This window comes from Brassica napus, chromosome A4, assembly GCF_020379485.1.
Source record: "Brassica napus cultivar Da-Ae chromosome A4, Da-Ae, whole genome shotgun sequence".
NCBI classification, from domain to species: domain Eukaryota; kingdom Viridiplantae; phylum Streptophyta; class Magnoliopsida; order Brassicales; family Brassicaceae; genus Brassica; species Brassica napus.
In genome coordinates, this window is record NC_063437.1 from 19,297,443 (window position 1) to 19,322,150 (window position 24,708).

At 30.9% G+C, this 24,708-nt stretch overlaps 4 protein-coding genes and 1 pseudogene across 8 annotated transcripts; 3 read left to right on the top strand and 2 right to left on the bottom strand.

The window, feature by feature from the left end:
* Positions 1-9,818: 9,818 nt before the first annotated feature.
* On the top strand, positions 9,819-13,472 carry LOC106447676 (non-specific lipid-transfer protein B). 2 transcript variants are annotated; one of them, XM_013889652.2, is made up of 2 exons: positions 9,819-10,399; positions 10,678-10,886. In XM_013889652.2, exons 1-2 carry the CDS (start codon positions 10,056-10,058, stop codon positions 10,685-10,687), a joined length of 354 nt encoding a protein of 117 aa, XP_013745106.1. In that variant the 5' UTR covers positions 9,819-10,055; the 3' UTR covers positions 10,688-10,886. The 2 variants fall into 2 exon arrangements, with proteins under 2 accessions (XP_013745106.1, XP_013745107.1); XM_013889653.3 differs by lacking the exon at positions 10,678-10,886 and adding an exon at positions 13,271-13,472 and having other exon boundaries at positions 9,975-10,399.
* LOC106447675 (non-specific lipid-transfer protein A-like) lies at positions 12,591-13,472 on the top strand. The gene is made up of 2 exons (XM_013889651.3): positions 12,591-13,033; positions 13,271-13,472. The coding sequence occupies exons 1-2, from the start codon at positions 12,687-12,689 to the stop codon at positions 13,278-13,280; spliced, it is 357 nt and encodes a 118-aa protein (XP_013745105.2). The 5' UTR covers positions 12,591-12,686; the 3' UTR covers positions 13,281-13,472.
* A 1,879-nt stretch (positions 13,473-15,351) lies between these two features.
* LOC106450361 lies at positions 15,352-16,450 on the bottom strand (annotated as a pseudogene).
* Positions 16,451-18,438: 1,988 nt separating this feature from the next.
* On the bottom strand, positions 18,439-21,573 carry LOC106447677 (probable galacturonosyltransferase 7). 2 transcript variants are annotated; one of them, XM_013889654.3, is made up of 10 exons: positions 21,331-21,573; positions 21,227-21,258; positions 21,106-21,147; positions 20,972-21,031; positions 20,670-20,736; positions 20,553-20,599; positions 20,172-20,473; positions 19,727-20,078; positions 19,124-19,636; positions 18,439-19,044 (listed from the first exon to the last, which is right to left on the bottom strand). In XM_013889654.3, exons 1-10 carry the CDS (start codon positions 21,470-21,472, stop codon positions 18,766-18,768), a joined length of 1,836 nt encoding a protein of 611 aa, XP_013745108.2. In that variant the 5' UTR covers positions 21,473-21,573; the 3' UTR covers positions 18,439-18,765. The 2 variants fall into 2 exon arrangements, with proteins under 2 accessions (XP_013745108.2, XP_013745109.2); XM_013889655.3 differs by having other exon boundaries at positions 20,972-21,042; positions 21,331-21,515.
* A 66-nt stretch (positions 21,574-21,639) lies between these two features.
* On the top strand, positions 21,640-23,866 carry LOC106447678 (bifunctional protein FolD 1, mitochondrial). 3 transcript variants are annotated; one of them, XM_013889656.3, is made up of 6 exons: positions 21,640-21,868; positions 22,239-22,439; positions 22,509-22,825; positions 22,912-23,148; positions 23,230-23,397; positions 23,496-23,866. In XM_013889656.3, exons 2-6 carry the CDS (start codon positions 22,268-22,270, stop codon positions 23,658-23,660), a joined length of 1,059 nt encoding a protein of 352 aa, XP_013745110.2. In that variant the 5' UTR covers positions 21,640-21,868; positions 22,239-22,267; the 3' UTR covers positions 23,661-23,866. The 3 variants fall into 3 exon arrangements, with proteins under 3 accessions (XP_013745110.2, XP_013745112.2, XP_048634562.1); XM_013889658.3 differs by having other exon boundaries at positions 23,501-23,866; XM_048778605.1 differs by lacking the exon at positions 23,496-23,866 and having other exon boundaries at positions 23,232-23,397.
* Positions 23,867-24,708: the final 842 nt, after the last annotated feature.

Genomic DNA, 24,708 nt, shown 5'->3' on the forward strand with positions numbered 1-24,708 from the left:
CTGCTCTTTTTGGAAAATTGTCATTTCGTTGTAAAAATATTGTAGATTTGAGATTGTGATTTATAAATTAGGATAAAAGAGTTTTTGTTGATAGATATGTATGCTTTAAAATTTTTTGATCAATAAGTTATAATGTTTAAATAAATTTTCCAAAACCTACTATTTTGGGAAATTTATTATTTTTCTATAGAAATATTGCAGATTTTGGATTGTTATTTAGAAATTAGGATAACAAGAGTTTTTTGTTGATAGATGGGTATGCTTTTGTAATTTTTGATAAATATGTTATATTTTAAAAATAAAATTTATAAGAACTGCTATATTTTGGAAAGTTATCATTTTTGTAGAGAAATAATGTAGATTTGGGATTGTGATTTAAAAATTAAGATAACAAGAGTTTTTTTGTTAGAGATGGGTATGGTTTTAGAATTTTTGATCAATAGGTTATAATTTTTAAATAAATTTTCTAAAACTTGCTATTTTTGGAAAATTATCATTTTGTTGATAAATATTGTAGATTTGGAATTATGATTTAGAAATAAGGATAACAAGAGTTTTTGTTGATATATGGGTATGCTTTTAGAATTTTTGATCAATATGTATCTTTTAGATAAATTTTCTAAAACTTGCTATTTTAAAAACAAATTATCATTTTTGTAGAGAAATATTGTAGATATATGATTGTGATTTAGAAATTAAGATAGCAAGAGTTTTTGTTAATAGTTGGTATGCACTTTTAGAACTTTTGATCAATAAGTTATAATGTTTAAATATATTTTCCAAAACCTACTATTTTGGGAAATTTATCATTTTTCTAGAGAAATAATGAGGATTTTGGATTGTTATTTAGAAATTAGGATAACAAGAGTTTTTGTTGATAGATGGGTATGTTTTTATAATTTTTTTACCAATAGGTTATCACTTTAAATTAAATTTTCTAAAACCTGCTATTTTGGGAAAATTATCATTTTTGTACAGAAATATTATAGATTTGGGATTGTGATTTAGAAATTAAGATAACAAGATTTTTGTTGATAGATGGATATGCTTTTGTAAATTTTAATCAATAGGTTATATTTTACAAATAAGATTTATAAGAACTGCTATTTTTAGAAAGTTATCATTTTCGTAGAGAAATATTGTATATTTGGAATTGTGATTTAGAAAGTAGGATAACAAGAGTTTTTGGTTATAGATGGGTATGATTTAAGAAATTTTCATCAATATGATATAATATTTAAATAAAATTTCCAAAACCTGCTATTTTTGGAAAGTTGTCATTTTGTTGATAAATATTGTAGATTTGAGATTGTGATTTAGAAATTAGGATAAAAATAGTTTTTGTTGATAGATAGGTATGCTTTTAGAATTTTTTTATCAATAAGTTATAATGTTTAAATAAATTTTTCCAAAACCTACTATTTTGGGAAAGTTATCATTTTTCTATAGAAATATTGTAGATTTTGGATTGTGATTTAGAAATTAGGATAACAAGACTTTTTTTGATAGATGGGTAATATTTTATAATTTTTTTCAATAAAATGTAATGTTTAAATAATTTTTCCAAAACCTACTATTTTGAGAAAGTTATCATTTTTCTAGAGAAAAATTGTAGATTTTGGATTGTGATTTAGGATTGTCTTTAGAAATTAGGATAACAAGATTTTTTATTGATAGATGGGTATGATTTTGTAATTTTTGAACAATAGGTTATATTTTAGAAATAAAATTTCTAAGAACTTCTATTTTTGGAAAGTTATCATTTTTGTAGAGAAATATTATATATTTGGGATTGTAATTTTGAAATTAGGATATCAAGAGCTTTTGGTTATAAATGGGTATGGTTTCTAGTTTGCTCAAAAATGGGTATGGTTTAAGAAATTTTGATCAATATGTTATAATTTTTAAATAAATTTTCAAAAACTTACTTTTTTTGGAAAGTTGTCATTTTATTGATAAATATTGTAGATTTAAGATTGTGATTTAGAAATTAGGATAACAAGTGTTTTTGTTGACATATAGGTATACTTTTAGAATTTTTGATCAATAAGTTATAATGCTTAAATAAATTTTCCAAAATCTACTATTTTGAGAAAGTTATCATTTTTCTATAGAGATATTGTAGAATTGAGATTGTGATTTAGAAATTAGGATAACAAGAGTTTTTGTTGATAGATAGGTATGCTTTTAGAATTTTTGATCAATAAGTTATAATGTTCAAATAAATTATCCAAAAGCTACTATTTTGGGAAAATTATCATCTTTCAATAAAAATATTGTATATTTGGGATTGTAATTTAGAAATTAAGATATCAAGAGTTTTTGGATATAGATGGGTATGGTTTAAGAATTTTTCATCAATAGGTTCTAATTTTTAAGTAAACTTTTCAAAACTTACTATTTTTGGAAAGTTATCATTTTTCTATAGAAATATTGTAGATTTGAGATTGTGATTTTGAAACTAGGATAACAAGAGTTTTTGTTGTTAGATACGTATGCTTTTATAATTTTTTATCAATAGGTTATATTTTTTAAATAAATTTTCTAAAACCTACTATTTTGGAAAAATTATCATTTTTGCAGAGAAATATTATAGATTTGTGATTGTTATTTTGAAATTAGGATAACAAGATTTTTTTGTTGATAGATGGGTATGCTTTTGTAATTTTGTATCATTAGGTTATAATTTTAAAATAAAATTTCTAAGAATTGTTATTTTTAGAAAATTATCATTTTCGTAGAGAAATATTGTATATTTGGGATTGTGACTTAGAAATTAAGAAATCAAGAGCTTTTGGTTATAGATGGGTGTGGTTTAAGAATTTTTGATCAATAGTTTATAATTTTTAAATAAATTGTCCAAAACTTACTATTTTTGGAAAGTTGTCATTTGTTGATAAAAATTGTAAATTTGGGATTGTGACTTAGAAATTAGGATAACAAGAGTTTTAGTTGAAAGATAGGTATGCTTTTAGAAATTTTGATCAATAAGTTATAATGTTTAAATAAATTTTCCAAAAGCTACTATTTTGGAAAATTTAAAATTTTCTATAGAAATTTTGTAGATTTTGGACTGTGATTTAAAAATTAGGATAACAAGAGTTTTTGTTGATAGATATGTATGCTTTTAGAAATTTTGATCAATAAGTTATAATGTTTAAATAAATTTTCCAAAACCTACTATTTTGGGAAAGTTATAATTTTTCTGGAGAACAATTGTAGATTTTTTATTGTGATTTAGAAATTAGGATAAAAAGATTTTTTGTTGATAGATGAGTATGGTTTTATAATTTGTTTTCAATAAGATGTAATGTTTAAATAAATTTTCCAGAACCTACAATTTTAGGAAAAGTTGTCATTTTCTATAGAAATATTGTAGATTTTGGATTCTGATTAAGAAACTAGGATAACAAGAGTTTTGTTGATAGATAGGTATTATTTTAGAGTTTTTGATCAATAAGTTATAATATTTAAATAAATTTTCCAAAACCTACTATTTTTGGAAAGTTATCATTTTATTGTAGAAATATTGTAGATTTTGGATTGTGATTTAGAAATTAGGATAACAAGAGTTTTTTTTGATAGATGGGTATGGTTTTATAATTATTTATCAATAGGTTACATTTTTTAAATAAATTTTCTAAAACCTACTATTTTTGGAAAATTATCGTTTTTTGCAGAGAAATATTATATATTTGTGATTGTGATTTTGAAATTAGGATAACAAGATTTTTTGTTGATAGATGGGTATGCTTTTGTAATTTTTGATCATTAGGTTATATTTTTAAAATAATATTTCTAAGAAATGGTATTTTTTGAAAATTATCATTTTCGTAGAGAAATATTGTATATTTGGGATTGTGATTTAGAAATTAAGATATCAAGAGCTTTTGGTTATAGATGGGTATGGTTTAAGAATTTTTGATCAATAGTTTATAATTTTTAAATAAATTGTCCAAAACTTACTATTTTTGGAAAGTTGTAATTTGTTGATAAAATTGTAGATTTGGGATGTGATTTAGAAATTAGGATAACAACAGTTTTTGTTGATATATAGGTATGTTTTTAGATATTTTGATCAATAAGTTATAATGTTGAAATAAATTTTTCAAAACCTACTATTTTGGGAAAGTTATCGTTTTTCTATAGAAATATTGTTGATTTTGGATTGTGATTTATAAATTAGGATAACAAGAGTTTTTGTTGATAGATGGGTATGGCTTTAGAATTTTTGATCAATAAGTTGTAATGTTTAAATAAATTTTCCAAAACCTACTATTTTGGGAAAGTTATCATTTTTCTATAGAAAAATTGTAGATTTTGGATTTTGGTTTAGAAATTAGGATGATAAAAGGTTTTGTTGATAGATAGGTATGCTTTTAGAATTTTAAATTTTTGATCAAAAAGGTATAATGTCAAAATAAATTTTCCAAAACCTACTATTTTGGGAAAGTTATCATTTTTTCTAACGAAATATTGTACATTTTGGATTGTGATTTAGAAATTAGGATAACTAGAGTTTTTGTTGATAGATGGGTATGGTTTTATAATTTTTTTTCAATAAGTTATATTTTTAAAATATATTATCCAAAACCTACTATTTTGGAAAAGTTATCATTTTTCTAGAGAAAAATTGTAGATTTTGGATTATGATCTAGAAATTAAGATAACAAGAGTTTTTTTTGATAGATGGGTATAGTTTTATAAAAAAAATTTCAATAAGATGTAATGTTAAAATAAATTTTCCAGAACCTACTATTTTGGGAATGTTATCATTTTTCTAGAGAAAAATGGTAGATTTTGGATTGTGATTTAGAAATTAGGATAACAAGAGTTTTTATTGATAGATTGGTCTGGTTTTCAATAGGTTATATTTTTTAAATAAATTTTCCAAAACCTACTATTTTGAGATAGTTATCATTTTTCTATATATTGTAGATTTTGGATTGTGATTTAGAAATTAGGATAACAAGAGTTTTTGTTGATAGATGAGTATGGTTTTATAGTTTTTTATAAATATGTTATATTTTTAAATATTTCTAAAACGTACTATTTTGGAAAAATTATCATTTTTCTAGAGAACAATTGTAGATTTTGGATTGTAATTTAGAAATTAGAATAACAAGATTTTTTGTTGATAGGTAGATATGGTTTTATAATTTTTTTCAGTAAGAGTAATGTTTAAATAAATTTTCTAAAATATATTATTTTTGGAAAATTATCATTTTTCTAAAGAAAAATTGTAGAGTTTGGATTGTAATTTAGAAATTAGGATAACAAGAGTTTTTGTTGATAGATTAGTCTGGTTTTTTATTTAACAACAAAAACTCTTGTTATCATAATAAGTAGGTTATAGAAAAATGATAACTTTCCTAAAATAGTAGGTTTTGGAAAATTTATTTAAAAAATATAACCTATTGAAAACCATACTCATCTATCAACAAAAACTCTTGTTATCATAATTTCTAAATCACAATCCAAAATTTACAATATTTTTCTAGAAAAATGATAACTTTATCAAAATAGTAGGTTCTGGAAAATTTATTTTAACATTACATCTTATTGATCAAAAGTTCTAAAAGTGTGTATCCACTATCAAAAAAAAATTTGTTATCCTAATTTCTAAATCACGAACTCATATCTATGATATTTTTAAGAAAATGATATTTTTTTAAAAATAAAAGACAGGTTTTAAAAAAATTATCTAAAAGATATATATTGATAAAAAATTTCTAAAAGCATATTCATATATCAACGAAGTCTCGTTATGCTAATTTCTTGCATCTCCTTCCAATAGTTTCTTTCAACCTAAAATACAAAACCTTTCTCTCATACCACCATCATGTCCTCTTCCAACGACACGTTCCCTCTCGCTACTATAGTGTCACTCACCATTGAGGTTGTTATAATCAATACCAACGCACATAACGCGTTTTTCGATGTTGAATGACCAGTGTTGCTAAACTTTGCCACAAAATTACTCGGATGCAATGCCATTTCTTTCGATTTTTTTTTTTTGAACACCTTCATTTCTTTCGATTTAAAATTTTAAACCTAAACTCGCAGGTGTTTGATGTAATTTATGTTCAACATAAATTCATAAAAATAAATTTATAAACTGTTGGTTTTATAAAAAAAAATTATATATATATTTCTATGTTTTTTTTTAATTTACACATAGAACATAATATATTGTTGTATAATATAGATGTTTGATAATATTTTTTTGTATATAATATTATATTAAATTTTATAATTTCATGTAATTGTATTATTCGTATAATAACCTGTTGTTTCTGGTTAATTTACTTTAAAATAAAACAACATATTGAAAATTTAATTTTTTTACATTAGTTTTCTATGAACTATTATTAATTTTATGATATTTTTTCTTAATAATTGAACTCTCGAAATCTTTATATTTGACTAAACTAAATAAGATAATATTATATTTAAAAATTAATTTTAAATATAGTAGCGAAATCTGTAAATAAAAGAAAATACAAAAAAATACTTAATTTATTATAAATACAGTGGTTAAATATGTAAATAAAATGAAATACTTAATATGTTATCAATATTTTCAAACAATCCTCGTTTATGATATTATCCATGTTTCCAAACACTACCAAAAAAATATTTCAGTTTTAATAATATAGATTATTTTGTGTGCGCTATACAACGCGTAAATCTCAAAAGACTCGAAATTACAAAACCATATCCTTAAACACATCTAACTCGGATATAGATCCTACAATAGTAATCGTGATCACAAATCGAAAGTGATAAATCCATGTGACATCAAAATACTAGCAAATTTAAACCAACAAAAAGAAATTGCAGAAATGAAATAAAATGTAACTAACGATGTTTGTTTCATAGTTTTATAATCCAAAGTCGAGTAGCAATGAATAAATTAATACATATATTATTTAATTTAAATTTCTAGCATATTTTTCGATCTAAATGATGCTATTTCAGTTCTCCTTAACTTGAATCTCAGTATATGGATCATTTTGCTCGAATCGGATTCTGGTATGATGTTGAATTTATAAACTTTCAACTTAAACATTAACCAGTAGTTTTTCAAAAAAAAAAAAAAAAACATTAACCAGTATAGATAAATTGGTCAGTATTGATAAAGATGTCTCATGAAATTTATTTGAAACTTCTAACGCGCTACACGTATGGAATATGAGCATGCGTAGTAACTATTTGGGCCATATATATTTACAGCAATATACTTTAAACTTGCACGTGTTGTGCTTACGTACAATACGTTGCATGCAGCATTTCGGTGCCCAATTCTCAAGTTTCACCGAAAACAAAAAGGCATAAATCATGTAGCCCCTTAGGCACCGACGTTTTTGACTTAGTACGATTATTTTTGAGAAATTGAATCCAATAGCTAAGAAAAAAACTAAAATCCCACTATCTCTCCTCTTTTTTCTTCCTATCTCTCTTTTCTTTCTCTAAAAATCTAATTTCTCTTTTTTTTTGGTTATTCCCTAAATAAGCCCATTATTCTTCTTCCTCTTAAACAGTAAATAAGATTGCACATGAATGAAAACTACAGAAAACTTTTCATTTTGCCGTGTTCCTATCGGCTTACATATAGAGAACAATTAACACATCACCTGACCGAAAGAAACACTAGTTAAGAAAATATAGTACTAAAGATAAAATTACTGTTATTAGCAATTTAGCATAGCTAAATGAAGAATAATTCTTACAGAAAGAATTGTAAACCTTTTCTCAAAAAAAAAAGAAGAACTAGGATAATAAATTATGGTTTAGTATAGCTTCTAAGGTTTTAAATATAATGTGTATATCATATAATTCTTTCAGAGAAAAATCATTTTTTCTACAGTAGGAATGTAGATAAGAAAAATTAAACGACTCCGTTAGTGGTGTCTATTGAATGAGACTCTATATGTCCATAATATATGTATGTAAATTAGAAAATGTATCACTTTTTTTTTAGATCCAATTTATCTAGCACCAATATATGTATTTTAAAAGGTTACATTCTCATGTTTTATATTTTATAAAGTCAACAAAACAACAAATTTATCATCCTAAATTAAATAATGTTTTGCTATTTTCGCCAGTAAAACTAAAGCAGTTTACTATCCTCAGTTAAAATGTAATGAATAAGTTTTTCTTCTTCTTCTTTTGGCAAATATGGTAACATTTTAATCTTTTGACACGCTATGTAGTTTCTTATTATCAAAAGCACATACTACATTTAAAAATATTCAATTTCTATAAAACATTATAGATAAAATTATACCTCATAAAAGTCTAGTGAGTTGTACAAGTAAAAGCACCTAGTTTTACCAAAATCAGACTAGAAATAGTATTATGGGGGAGGGGAAGATCAAAGTGGTGGCCTTGAAAAGCAAAGCAACCGACACGGAGTCACAGACCCCATCCTACCCATGTGTTGAACTGCATTCAATTTTGTTATGTATCAGTCAGATTTTTCACATAGTGACGAACCGTATACATACATTCTACTAGGTGTGGGATGCAAGGACAAACCGACATCTTTTCGGGTATATATATATATCCATACGGAGAAATTATATGAAAAAGAAACAAAATATTTTGGGAAAACGTTTTAAAATATTTTTATCTGGAGATATCTTAAAAGCAAAATTATATATCTCAAAAATAAGCTCCAGATGCGTGTTTAATTAATTTAAAAATCGCTCCAGATGTGTGTTTAATTAATTTAAAAATCATGTTGCTTTTATGCTGATTTATAAGATTTAGAACATCGGATATATTTGGATGTTCGCTTGCCAAAATTTAGTGGATATATTTTGTCCGTCCATTTTCTGGATTACGGGTGGACACTTTACCTCATATCCAAAACCGCATCCGAACCTGATCCAAAAAATTCGAATCGAAATAACAAAATATCTGAATGGATATTGAATTAGGAAAAATTAAATATCCATTCGGGAACGGATAATATCCGAACCTGAATGGATATCCGAAGATAACCGAACATATGTATTTAATCTTATATTTCTAGTTTACATCTCTTATTTTATATAAAATATTTATATTGATACTACGCATACTTTAAGTTCATATGATATACATATAATTACGGAAAAAATGATTTGTTACTCAGTTAAAATGTATATCAAACTTTTTATTTCAAAAATTAACAAAATGTTACATCCAAAATTTTAAAACAATAACCAAATTAATATTTTTTTAGTTTCAAAATGTTATGTCTAAATCTATTAACCATTCAATCTATTAAAAATAAAAAAATTAGTTAAATAAAAATTATATTTTTAAATACAAGAAATTTGAGAAATGAAAAATTTAATAAATACATCGCCTTTTTTAATCAAACTAGTAATATTACTCAAACATATGTTATATTATGGACATAACATTCACTAGTCACTTAAAAAAATATATATCAAACTAGATATATTGAATGGTTAATAAATTTGGACATAACATTTGTTAATTATATATCTCCTTTTTTAATCAAACTAGTAATATTACTAATATATCTCTAATCACATTTGCTGGGTCTAAATAAAATCAATGTACGTCATGATTATAAATATACTAAAGATATTGTAGAGTTGTTTTCTAAAATAAAATAGGTTATGATATAGTTGTAATGTCAAATAACTATTTGCATATCCACATCTACATTTCTTTTTTGGTCGAAGCGTATCCACATCTACATTTCCTCTCTCTCTCTTTTTTCTTAGCACATCTATAAAAGTACGTCTTATTAAGAATATATAATGAAAATGTAGAAGGAAGAGACGTTTCAGAAAAAGATAAAAACGAAATTTGATTAAAATGTCAAACGAGAGTTCCTACATAACTAGGGACCTCAACATTAAATGAAATCAACAACCAACAAACTACTCCCATTCCTCTAAACCGCATTCACATTCATAACATAAATTTTCCTTGTCTATATAAACACTCACTCCCCCAACTCTCTCTATCATTCATCACTACACACTTCTCATTTTGCAAACAATCAAAATCCCCTAAAACTAAGAAAAATGGCTGGTCTAATGAAATTGGCATGCTTGGTCTTGGCCTGCATGATTGTGGCCGGTCCAATCACAACGAACGCGGCTCTAAGCTGTGGAACCGTTAGCGGTAACTTGGCAGCATGCATTGGCTACTTAACCCAAAATGGGCCCCTTCCCAGAGGGTGCTGCACCGGCGTTACTAATCTAAACAACATGGCCCGTACAACCCCGGACCGTCAGCAAGCTTGCCGTTGTCTTGTAGGAGCCGCTAACTCCTTCCCTACTCTCAACGCTGCCCGAGCTGCTGGACTTCCTAAGGCATGTGGAGTCAATATTCCTTACAAAATCAGCAAAAGCACCAACTGCAACAGGTATGTCGTAATCTCTCTCTGATATATATGAAAATTAAAGGTTATTTTAGAACAAGAAGTATATAACAAACATTATTATGATGATTTACATTTTAAGATTATTTTATTGTTAAATAAAAAGTATAAGTTTTTTAATAACTGTTTACTTCCCGGTTTAACCATGTTCTAATGGAAGTTTTGAGTTTTATACCGATGAATATAAATTAAAAGTTTCTTTTGTTTGAATGCATATTATAGTACAGTATAACAATGTAATGTTTATTTGTATGTGGTTGCAGCGTTAGATGAGCGGCGGTCGGATGAAGAAACTCAAGCGGACGTACGAATCTAATATAATGTATGAGAGAGTACTAAATAAGATGTTGTTTTTCTAGTGTTTTAAAATTTCATGTTTCTCTTCTGTTGTGTCGTTCCTTTACTTTGGTTGTATGTACTATGTTCGTAATCAACGTCCGCTATATGAAGTTCATATCCAAGGTTTACGTTATTCTATATTCTTAATTACTAAAACAAAGTTTAGTTAGTTTCACTGATATGAAAAATTAATAATTAAACATTAAAGAAATAAAATAATCACTAATATGCAATGCAGTTGAGAAGGAACGGAACATTTTAATTTTAAAGAAAATGAAGTAACGGGACATTCTTAAAGTATCCTGTTTATACTTGAGAATTAATATAGTTGAGAGAGAATGATGGACTGCTTTAAGGAACCATGGCATCCCCTGAATTTAGGGCCCTACTTTTTTTTGTCGTCAAGTAGGGTTGTATTAAATATGTGGTGTCTTTTAAAAAAAAAGAATTGAGCTAGATTTTAGACTCATGACATAAGATGGCGATTTGGATTTTGGACAACCAAATAGAATGCACACTTAGAATAAGATTTCTATTGAATTTTTTTGTCATCTTTTCATCCTTGATCGCTAATTTTTTTCAAATATACCGTCTTTTGAAATGTTTCTAGAGAAAGAGAAAATGTCAAAATTCTACCAAAAGTCTAGACACGCATCTGATTGCCTTCTTAGTGTTAACGGCTAATTACAGTTTTTTTTTTCTGGTAATGGTACTTAAATAAGGATAAAGGGAATTTCAATATTTCAAGGACTCTCAATTTTACAACAGAAAAGGGCAAACTTTGACAAAAACGAGATAGATTAGCAAAATACTATGTGTTTAGCATATTTTGCAAAATATTTCTTTGATCCACCACAAAAAGGTCTTACAAGGTTAATTAACATCTACAGTTTGCAAAGAAGGTTAGACCTATTTTTCGACAATGAATAGAGGTTGAAACTCTTATGTGTGTTTTCTTGTTATATTAAGAGTACATAATTTTTTTTTTTTGGGTCAAAATGTTAAAAGAGTACATCTGTGTTCTCAAGTGCAATTCTATAGTCTTATAGGAGTGAAACAAAAACGAGATAGATAAGCAAAATATGTGTTTCGCATAGTTTGCAAAATATTTCTTTGATCCACCACGAAAAGGAGGCGAAAATAAGTGTATTCGTAGAGGGTTAATTTACCCTACAGAGTTATATAAATTAGTTTAATTTTTATTAAATACTTAAACTTGACTCCATCAAAACATAAATATGACCTCTATCAAATTGAAGTTCAAACGAAGTCCGACAATATCGTGAAATTTCTTCAATTTTCAACCAATTTATCATGATCCCAGCATGTAATTTGTATGGCTCCGCAGCAAATATAATTGTTGGAATTGGAACTGAGAGTTTACTATACTTTTTTATATTATTTTGTTTTCGTGTTGGGCCGATCATCTCATTAACAAGCTTTCACGTGAGTATTTTGTTGAATCCGCCAATCATTATATTTTAAATCTGCTCAATCTTATTAGCGGATGATTAGTTTGGCACGAGCTATCGATCTCATATGATTCTTGAACACATAATGCTACAATATATAAAATATATACTATTTAATTATTTTATACAAATAACTATTTTTATCCGTATATAGTTTAAAAAGTCACAGAAAAGGAGTACATGTACGTTGATAAAAGGGAAAAATGTATTTTTGGTTTCACTTTTCAGAAAATAAAATTAAATAAAATGTCAATCAAAGCAGATGAGAGGTAAATAGGTGCTCTACATTAAATGTAACCAACGGCCAACTAACTAATCCTTTCTTCTAATCGCATTCACATTCTCAAAACATAAACTTTCATTCTCTATATAAACACTGACTCCCTCAACTCTCTTCACCACCCAAATATCTTACTTGTTTACATCTTCTTTTGCAAACCAACAGAAACACTAATAGAAAAATGGCCGGTGTAATGAAGTTGGCATGCTTGGTCTTGGCCTGCATGATTGTGGCAGGTCCGATCACAGCGAACGCAGCTCTGACCTGTGGCACCGTTAACAGCAACGTGGCACCGTGCATTGGCTACATAACCCAAGGTGGACCCCTTCCCGGAGCGTGCTGCACCGGTGTTAGTAAACTTAACAGCATGGCCCGTACAACCCCGGACCGTCAGCAAGCTTGTCGTTGCCTTAAAACTGCTGCTAGCGCCTTAGGCCCTAATCTCAACGCTGGCCGTGCAGCTGGAATTCCCAAGGCATGTGGAGTCAGTGTTCCTTTCCCAATCAGCACCAACACCAACTGCAACATGTACGTATATTAATTTGATGAACCTCTCACACTCGCTCTTGAACTCTTATATTAACGGTTTTATGTTTTAATAATCTTTTAATGTAAAGAAAATCTTCCCGGTCTAACAATGTTATAAAGGAAATTTTGAGTTCTTAAATGATTCAACAAGTGTACGTAAAAAGGTTTGTTTAGTAGAAATTTGAGGTTCTCTTATACTATATTAACGATGTTATGTTTGATTGGGCGTGGTTGCAGCGTGAAATGAGCGACAGTGTGATGAAGCTTCAGGGGACGTTTCGAATATTATAATATGGATCAGAATATTAAATAAGATATGTTCGAATGCATGTTTTAAAAATGTTTTATAATTTCCTTTTTTTTAATATGGTGATCCTATATTCCTATGAACTGGTCGTTTGTACTATGTTATATGAAATTCAGATTTGAAGTTTATATTCTTCCGTGTTGTACCGCCTCTTCACGAAGCCTTAATATATAAACAAAGAAAAAGTAATGGGATATTCTCAAATGTTAACTGTTAACTACAGTTTTATTATCAATCATTTGAAAAAACAAGAAGATAAAACTAAGCTATGGACGTATACATGTCAAAAAATTCGTATTTGAAGTGTTTGTTTGTATTTAGAGACTTTTATGTGGAGATCCATGGCATGTTGAGGAAAGCAAAGAAGTATCGTTCTGGTGTTTTATCGGCCGATCAAGTCCGCAGCAGGACAACGTACGTCGAGACAAAGTTCATCGGTCAGATAACCTATGCGTGGATTAGTAACTTTCTATTTTTAAAGGCACTTACTACCTTCAAAATAAGAATTACCTTGTCTAAAATCTTGAAAGTTCCCGATAAGATGTAGTGATTTGTACTAGTAAAAGTAAAACATACATATTTAAACATACATAAGAGTAGAAATATATGTGGGGTGACGAAGTGACGGCCATGTAAACCAAAGCTAATTAATTGCATGGTAGGCAATCGACAGTGATACAATTCTACCAATTTGTCCTGCCATTTAATTTATCATGCATCAGTCTTCTCTTTCACATAATGACGAACCTTTTACATACACTCCATGGTTTGGGAGGACAGACAAACCAACATCTTCTCGTGTGTATCCGTCCGGAGAGAAAAACATAAATATTTATTATTGAGTATTTATTATTAACTTTTTAATTTATTTGTTTTTTTAATTTATTTAGAGATCACATAAAAGATTTACTACAATACTCAAAAAATCTCCAATATTTAGGTTGAATTAACAGAAAAATTCACGTTTGATAAATTTCAAAGTTTTTCATTTAAAATAAAACTTCTTTGAAAAAGTTGCCATGCAACCTAAATGAAGAGCATATTATTGAAAGCATGAGAATGCAACATATGAAACCTTAATGATAATTACGTACCCGTGTCGGAGATTCAGATGAAAGAGCTTTGCCAATATCCTAGTCAAGAACTTTACTCAGATCACTAGTAACTTCTTAAAACAAGTATATAAAAACTATCAAGATCTTTCCTTTTCACTTGCAAAACTTTGTCGGAGATTCAGACTCTGACCTCAAACTTTGCAAAACTTCTTCAACCATCAGAAACTTCTCTTTAGTCTTCAGAAGCTCCTCTTCAGACATAAAGAGCTGTGGACAACAAGAGTTCAAGTACTGAACGTAGCTGAACTAGTCACAAATTCATAATAACATACATAATAACATCTAGCGATCGATTAGATATACCAAATCGTGTGAATCAGAGTGACTTACATTAGCGATGTCAGCATCAACAGGGAGGTTAGCATTCAACAACGCTCTTAAACCAAGAAAATCATCCACGAAGATTCCGTGAACCTGCAAAATAAGAGATAGAAAGAATCTGTATCAAATAAGATGAAAGACTGAAACAGAAAACAAGAGAATCATCAGGATTTAGAATAATCACCCTAGACAAAGTGTTGACTGATAAGTACGATCTGAATGTACCTCACATGTGCACAATCTTTGTAATTTATTTTCGACATAAATGTTGACATTAGACAATGGTAAAGTGTAGCTAGAAGGGAACATAAAAGTTTATAGCATATCCATTGATAATTTGGAATTGCTTTGTAAAGAGTTGTTTTATACATTTGCAGTATATAGGTAAAACATTAAACTTCTTGTTTTTGTTTTCTTTTGTTTTGTTTTCTTTGTACTCAACATCAAACTTTCATAACCGACAAATAGCAGGCTTATCACCAGCCTCAACAACGACTCCTTTTGGTGAACCGTCCCACAAAAGTTACATCAATAATTGACTGAACTTATGTACTATCAAGGCGAAGAAAAAAAACTGACAGCAAAACTTGGCTCGTTCTTGTGTAACATATAAGAAAAACACATGCATAAATTACACAATAACAGAAAATAACTAATATTACTTACAAAGCTTAAAAAAGAAAATTCAATAAGATCTAAACATTTGGTCGAGAATGATGGTAAATGCCATGGCCACACGAGGCTCCATCTCCGATTCAACTATTAGTTTAAAAACATCTTTTCCAAAGGCAACTCCTCCGACCATTGCCTCTTTCCTCTTGATCTCAGCTGCTTTCTTCTTGTTCCTCCTCTCGTCCAATATTTTGCAGCTTCTTTGGCCGAATGATCCTTCTATCTCGTATAGTAATGTCTTCTTGGTGCTAACCCACGCCAAGCTCCTCCGGTTTGTCATTATACTAACGTTTTTTCTCGCTGTGAATATTGGGTCTCTTTGTGTTTCTCCATCGTATACCATCCAGCAATCTCCCAGGCTCAGTTTCTAAATAAATAAATTTAGAAACGAAAATTCAAGATTAGTTTCATAATAATATGGTTATATATACTTTGAAAAAACAAACATGGTAAAGATTCATTATGTGGATCTATCATGTTATAATAGTTGACCATTTTGGATGATTAAAATAACAAGAATATCGTTCAAGACTTAGGTTATCAAACGGAATATAGAAACAAAGAGAGAACATGTACCTTGCGGCGGATGGAGAGGAGAGGTAAGCCGGAAGCGTCCATAAGGACGATGTTGTCTTTAGAAGAGTTCATGTAATTGTCAACCCTAAAGACAAGATCTCCACTAGAGTTGTAAACTGTGAATCCATCACAGTTGAAGAGAAGGGACTTTTTCCACACCGTTAAAACGGCTGCTGCTTTACTATCGCACAAGCTCTCCTCGCAAGTGTTTGGGAACTTTGGGTGAACTTTTGTCATCTCTTTTCTTTGTTTCTGTCTTGTTTTCCTTTGATGAGTTCTGATGATTGTTGTTGGAGTAGATGAGTTGATCTTTGTATGTTGGACAAATGAGAAGAGGTCGTTGCATGTTTATAAATACTATTGTAGAAAGTGAGAAAGAATGTGATGCTTAAATGAAAAGAATGGTGTCATCTTCTTGTTGTCCACTAGAGAGATATCGTTGTCAGTCTATTACTATAAGATATCTACTAGTCGCAAAATTTAGGTACTTGTTTAAAAATAAATATTTATGTAAATTAATTGATTCCTTTCAATAATCAAATATTATTAATTGTACCAGCTTTAATCTCACCTAAACTCCAGCAAAATATCATTTAGAAACCTTGTATTTTGTCCCTACAAAATAACGTATGGTTTCACGTATAATATGCTGATATTTAATCTAACGCTCTAGTTATATATAAAAGAAAATAATTCATCACTAACTCTAGTTTCTAATTCATTTGGCTGATATTTTAGAGAACTTTACAAAATGAACCGATTAATATATATTGTTGGTAACTGCATGGCGTTTTTAAATATTGATAAACTAAGTAATTTGTTCAAGGCAAATCTAAAAATACGTTTAAAATATGTTTCTATCATCATTTATTAACGATTCTTTCATGCATCTTATTTTCTCTTCTATATACGTTTTTATAATTATAGAAAATATTATTTACACGTCAAACATTTGTCTTTCTCTCTATATTTGTGTGTACATTTTTGTTATGATCACTGATAGAGAATATTATTGTCTCAAAAGAAAAGGAAAAGAATCTATACCATGAAAAACCTACGGGCCATAATCCATCGCCATTTCGAGTGCATCTTTTTACAATAAAAAGACGAGTTTCTATATGAAATATACTTCCAACTTTTTGCATTAATAAGTATTTCTGCTGGATTATTATTCTCGAAAATTTGAACCCATAGGCCAAAGTAATATATGATATATCTTCTCTATGTGGATCAACTTGTAGCATGTTCCACATCCCCAAACCTGGTTATTGGCTCGATAAGACCAATTATGTTGCAAAAATCAGATAATATATATTAATTAACATCAAGCTTTGAATAATTACCAGAGACATTTTGAGCCAAGTGAAAAACATAATCTAGTGGGAGGATAAGAACGGGTGGAAAGCAAAGTTCAAATATATATAAATAAACAAAAAGCAATTTCAAAGTTTCAAACAAGGACATGACATAGAAATGAGTTAAGAAATCGAGTTTTGAACCAATCCTTGGTTTTAATATGATGTATGATGAATAATCAAAGCTTAAGAATAAAACTATGTGGCTGAGAAGCGATTAGCGGTGGGGAAGAGAGAAGACAAAGCCATCCCAACAAAATTCCACCAATTATTTTATTTTAAAAGTTTAATATAATATTTTCCTTGTGATATTTTTCCCACGTCCATTGTTATAACAAAATGTCCCACTTACGTTGACATCTCTCTTACATTTTTGTATTCCTTTCGTTATCTATCGTTTGTTTATAAACAAAAAGATTGCGGTTTATGCGTCATATGCACACAAAAAGTGATTACGACCTTTAAGCGGTAAGACACGTCCCACTTTTCACCAAGTGATTGATAACTACGTTCTGAACTTGGAACAATATATGTTTCTCTTTGCTTTCATGTAGTGTATATTGCATGGTGTGAATACAACCTAAGTTGTCTCTCCTACCAAATCTGATTCCTCACCTTGGTAGCTGTACCTTAGTGTGTTTTTGTATTATATGATCATTTTGCAACCTTACCTAGTCGTCATTATCAAATGGGTATTACGAGCATCTTTAACTCTATTCATTTTTTCATTTCAAAAAAAAAATTAGAAATTAGAAATGCTTCGATTCTAATCTATTTTCACTTTATAATAAAGTAAAAAATGAGGTTATTTTATAGATTGAGTACCATATTTACTTTTTGTTTATTATTTCATTTTTACTTCAAAATAGAGTATGATTAAAGTAAAATTCAAATCGTTATTAATTACTATATTTTGAAAGAAAGCATGAATAATCTATTGGATATGCTATAAGTGAATGTAGTTTTATGAGCACATCTATGTAGCTGGTGTTAGATATCATTCTTATCGTCTTCTACATCGTTAATAATAAAAAAAAACTTGCAATGACAAATGGAAAATAACGTGAGCAAAAGAATGATGGCACACCTCTCTTTACCAAAAATCATATACAACATCCAAGTTTCTTTTCAAAATCATAATATCAAAGCTGATTTTGCAATCATCTTCATCACCGTCTCTTAAAAAATCAATTTGCTAATCATTTTTTAACCCACTTCTGCTAGCTTCTTCCCCTTTCAGCATTTCTTCTGCAATGCATTCGGGTTTATTTACCCCCACAAAAAATGAGATGCCACTCTAAATCTTTTTTTTCTTTGCGCGTGTGACTTGCTTCTACAGCATTGCCCCCGTGTAGTTTCTTCTACTTACTCTCTCTCTCTCTCTCGTCAAGGATTCACGTTACAGTCACTCAAGAATCCATCTTCCCTATTCAGATGCTTTCTCCAATAGCTTTTGTACTGTGGGATTCCCATCTCTAGCCACGGCTTCATGTTCCCATTGTAGTGCAACGTCGCTGCGTTCTTTATCGTTTGGGGTTTGATATAGTAGTCATAACCAAGCCCTGATAGAGCCCATTTGTTTTCAAGAGCAGATACTTTGTCTTGAAACGTAAGCAAGCTTGCTTTCAATGCAATTGCTTCTCTTGGCTCATCTCCACTACTCATCTGCCACACACCAAAACTAGAAATAAGCATAAAGAATCACACAATTTCTCTTTCAGTTTTTTTTTTTCAGAAAACTGACCTGTTTGTAAAACTTATGGTATGTTTCTGAAACTCCCAGCTCCCTCCATCTAGCAAGATCAATGACATTCAATCCAGACATCCAGAGACAAGCATTAGCATCAAAACTCCCTCTCTTGAGACTCTTTAGCTGACCTAATCTCACAGAGCACGACTTCACTGCGCCGTTCACTTTTCCTTCCATATCAAGCTCCCAAAGGGGAGACAAGTCTCGCTGGACTACAACGTCATGATCCAGAACCACAACCTTTCTCAACTTACGAAATATTTTTGGAAGAAGATAGTGAGATCGAGAGAAAATGGACAAGTAGTCTGTTCTATTGTCACCACTTGGGAAGGAGACACGGAACTCTGTAGGCAAAGACAGTTTCATATCAGACTGATCAACCTCCATTTTCTCAATGTTCAGTACTTGAATAGCTGCTTGTTTGCAGGGATTCCTGATGAACCATTGTTTCATCGCAAAGTAGTTCTGCTCGTCTGTCAGTACATGGAAAACAAAGTTTTTACTTTCCTGAAACATCAACAATCAACCAAGAATCAGACATAACATAAGGGTCCTATGATTGCATGAACAAGAACAAAAACTGGATTTAACACATACCCTTGCGTGTACAGCCGTTGAGTTGATCACAACGGAAGATGCAAGTATATTATCGGAGATGATAACAAAGTGAAGCAACGAGGGATCTGAAAACTTCTCACTATCCTCAATATCAACTGAACCTGACTTGAAATGCTCCACAGTTAGCCTCATTGACAAGCAATGAAGACTCTTAGGCATTGTCTGCACTGCAAGCTGGTAGAGGAACACACTCTGTTTCATGTGGAAACTTGCTTCATCCTCGGTCAAATCCAGGATCTGTCTCAGTTTCTTGTCAACATTGTTACAGTCGACCGGAAAAGATTTTGCCTTTGAAATTACACCTTCCATCTTCTCAAACTTCTTATCAACCCTTGTAGAATAGTGGAAAGATACACACAATAAGTAAGATTTAAGGAAATTAGCAGAGGATCTACACATACCCCAAACTGGTAAAGGGACTTACTGTGGTGGAAGGTCACCATCAGCTGAACTTTCACTAAGAATACGCTCAAACTCTTGGATGTTCTGTTTCATATCCCGAGTCAACTTGCTTTGAGAAGGCATTTTAGCAATACTTGGGTAGTACGCTCTAGCCACAAATAGTAAGTCCTTCATGTGCTTCACCTTGGCATCTTTCATCGGTTCTTTATTTTCCTCCCTCCAGAGACAGTAACTCCCGTATTTCACTTGACAAGTTCTCTGACTTTCATCAACACTAACTACCGCCCGGTGAACACCTTTGTACGAGACTTCAGTTTTTGTTTTCTGTTCACAGAATAAAACTTAAGACGAATTGGTGATAGCAACCAAAAATAAAATGTATACTACAGAAACAACTTAATACATTTGCAGGGCTTGGGTTGGCAACAACAGCTGGGGACACTGGTACTCCTGCAGATTAACTGAGGGATCAGAATCAAAAAATAAAACACTGTGGGAGGAATTTTTAGAAAAAGTGAACCTTTCTTCTTGGAATCACTGATGCTTGTCCTATTCATATCTCTGGAACCACCGTTTATGTCCCTTTTCTAGCGCATGTGAAACAAGAGGAAAATAAAACACTTTAGTTAACCATCTCATGAATACATTTAGCAACCTACTTCATGAATATGTATTTAAACTTTCCAGACACATAACACAGTCAAATAAATTAAATTAAATTCACTAATCTAAACTAGTCACTTTTCATTATTTCTTACTAATGTTAGCATTCACATGCTTTATAGTAAGATCAAACTAGACAAACCACTATAAAGAACCAACCTTGGGAAGCACTGGGGTGAGTTTTTGAAGAACCTGATCAACTCTCTCGGATACATCTCTCTGCAAGCAAGCTAAACGATTTTTGAAACCAATCAAAACGACAGAGAGAGAGAGAGAGAGTTAAACAAATTTACCTGTGAATGTTGAGTAGCATTGATTCTGCTAAAGCTCTCATACTGATTCCAAAAGAAAGTTAGTTAGAAGTTAGAACCCAAAAAAAAAAAAATCAAACAATTAAGGAAACGCAATGCTTACAGGAGTAGATGGTTGGAGAGTGACGACGAGGCCTGGAGAAAAAAATATAAACGTAGAGAGATGAGAATAGATCTGAAAAACAGAGAGATCGAAGAGAGAGTTACCAGGAGAGTGGAAGCTGTTGTGAAGGCCGAGTAAGAAAGCTAGAGGAACCAGCATTGATAGGATCACAAGAACCATTACTCCTATCACCAGAACTTTCCACCGCCGTTTTCCTCCGCCGCCTCCTCCTCCTCCGCCTTTCATGTTTTCCGATTTAGATTTCAATCAATCAATGCCTTTTTCAAATTACGAACCGCATTGGATCCCTGAAACGACGGCGTTTTCAAGTAATGCACTTTGCCTGATCGCATCGCATCGTCCCTTTCCCCTTGCGTGTTTGTTTGCTGCTTGGAAGAGACGAGAGAGACACACCCCAACCTTTTTTCCTCGCACGTGTGGAACTGTCTCTGCCGTTTGATTATCCCAACCCACTTGCGAGACCTATCTTCTGATCACGACACGTGTAATTTTCACACGTGTGGTGAGTATTATTATTTTTTAGTTCGTTTTTAATAGTCTCGCCGGTAAATCCTAAAACTCCGAGCAGGCCTAGCGATATTCATCACCACCGTCAACGCCATTGACAGCTTATACACTTTCGTAATCTCTCTTCCTCCTCCTCTGTACCATGTAAAGAAATTGATTGTGAAAGCATATGACAGTAGTCTGTCACTTTTTTGTGTGGATGTAATGAAGGAGATGAGTTAAGACATCAAAAGATTAAGACTTTATGTTCATATGCATTGTTTTAAGCTTATATGTCTAAGATTCTCTTGTCTTGTCTAGTCTTTTGTGTGGATGTAATGAAGGAGATGAGTTAAGACGATCAAATCATGAAAGATTAAACCTTTATGTTCATATGCATTGTTTAAGCTTTATCTGTCTAAGCTTCTCTTGTCTTGTCTGGTCTCCTCTGTTTGTTCTAATTGGTTTTCTTTCAATGGTGTTCTGTTTTTTTCATATGATTCAGTGACTGCTGCAACTTTTTCATTTTCGAGCATGTTACTGATTGCAAGGAAAGCTTTGGCCTTGGCGCATAACAAGACTATTCGTTTAACGACAAGGGAAGTGCACTGCTTAAGCTCCATCTTAGTCTCTCCTCCTCTTGTGTCTCTTGACTTGCCTGAAAATTGGGTTCCTTACTCTCATCCTCCATCCCCTGTTGCCTTCGGTAACTCTCTCTCTCTCTCCCTCCCTCCTCTAGTGTAGTGCATTGACTTTTGTTCTCTGTTTACTACAGAGTGTGAACAGAAGACTGTGGTGATTGATGGCAAAGCTATCGCAGAGGATATCAGAACGAAGATTGTTAGTGAAGTGTGGAAGATGAAAAACGACGTTGGCAAAGTCCCTGGTCTTGCGGTTGTGTTGGTCGGCGAACAAAGAGACTCTCAAACTTATGTGCGGAACAAGATCAAAGCTTGTGAAGAAACTGGTATTAAATCTGTTCTGGCTGAGTTGCCTGAGGATTGTACAGAAGGAGAAATAATCACTATATTAAAAAAATTCAATGAAGACACATCTATTCACGGAGTTCTCGTGCAGCTTCCTTTGCCCCAGGTGTGTTTCACATTGCTTTTGTGTGTAATATGAGTCATGACATTGTGATGGTGGATGACTGGATGATGATAGTATATTGTGTGCAGCATCTTGATGAAGCAAAGATATTGAATATGGTGAGGTTAGAGAAAGATGTTGATGGGTTCCATCCACTAAACATGGGGAACCTTGCAATGAGAGGGAGGGAGCCGCTATTCGTATCTTGCACCCCTAAAGGATGTGTGGAGTTGTTGATCAGAGCAGGTGTTGAGCTAGCAGGAAAAAACGCTGTGGTGATTGGAAGAAGCAACATCGTTGGTCTCCCAATGTCTTTACTATTGCAGGTATTATTAGTTTTTTCTAATTACTACAATAAGGTTCTTATGCTTGAGCATTTATATGTCTTTGCTGACATTATTGGGTAGAGGTATGACGCTACAGTAAGCACGGTGCATGCATTTTCAAAGGATCCAGAGCACATTACCAAGGAAGCTGATATTGTGGTTGCAGCCGCGGGTGTGCCTAATCTTGTTCGTGGAAGTTGGTTGAAGCCTGGAGCAGTTGTCATTGATGTAGGGACATGTCCTGTTGAGGTAAAAAGAAAAAAAAAAACTAATTCTACTTTAGAAAACTTAGGTTAGAGCCTAAATAAAGAGACTTAATGTTTGTTCTTGGGTATCATATTTGGCAGGACAGTAGCTGTGAGCAAGGTTATCGTCTTGTTGGGGATGTATGCTACGAGGAAGCGTTAGGTGTTGCCTCAGCGATTACTCCTGTACCTGGAGGAGTCGGTCCCATGACGATTGCCATGTTACTATGCAATACCTTGGATGCTGCCAAGCGGACATCCTTGTGATAAATATGGTTATCTCTGTGTTATAACTAAAGAGTCCATGTTGTTGGGGGGGTTGATCACAAATTGACAATCCCTTTTGAATTTTGAATTATCATGTTGTTACAGACAATGGTTGATGTCTGATATAAAGCTCTTTGTCAGAGTAGAGTTTAATGATTTTGTTGTAGTAACTGGTTTCTAGATAACAGTGGAATGTTTATGTTTCATTGGCGTTTACAAGATGAGGAAGCCATGGTAGTTATGCATGTGGTAGTTGTTGGATCATGAGTAGTAGTAGTTTGCATGTGACGTCAAAGGTTGAAGGATGAGTGAAGCAAGATGTGTCACATGAAGTATCACGGAACAAATGCTTGCTTCAATCTTTACACGTGATGTTGAAAGGGGAATATTCTAAAGACACTCTTTCCCTTTAACCCGGTTTGCATTTTCGGTTTCATCAGCTGTGAATATGTTTTTATTTCACTCTTATATCTCTCTTTTTCATCTTCAAGATAATTAAAACAAACACAAAGTAACCTAATCTTGATTTTCCATTAATTTAAACAGTATATGTATTTAGACCACATTTTCCATTATCATGCCAAAAAATGTATTTAGAACACATTTTGAAAATCAATACTCTTGACTTAAAATCTTTGAGTAATCCAATTTTATTAAAATAACTTTATAATAAAAGAGAACAATTGTCAATTAGTGATGATTATCTTGAGTAAATTCCTAAACACTAATATATTAATATTTTAAGAAATTTTATTTATATGATTACAATTTTAGTGTTTTTAAAAAGAAATATAATAATTACTTAGCTTAATTAATAGAGAACAACAAATGGTATATCAATCAAATCTTTCATCATTTTAATAGATTCTTCATTTTCTTACCTTTCTTTTATATTGTTCATTTTTAATAGTGTCAATTATTGTAAAAAATCATTACAGCTTTTACAATTACCAGATTTGGTAACTAAAATATTAATTAATTACTATCTAAACCTCAGATTTGATTTACGAGCCAAAAATAGTGTTTTGTCAACCAAACCGAATAACTT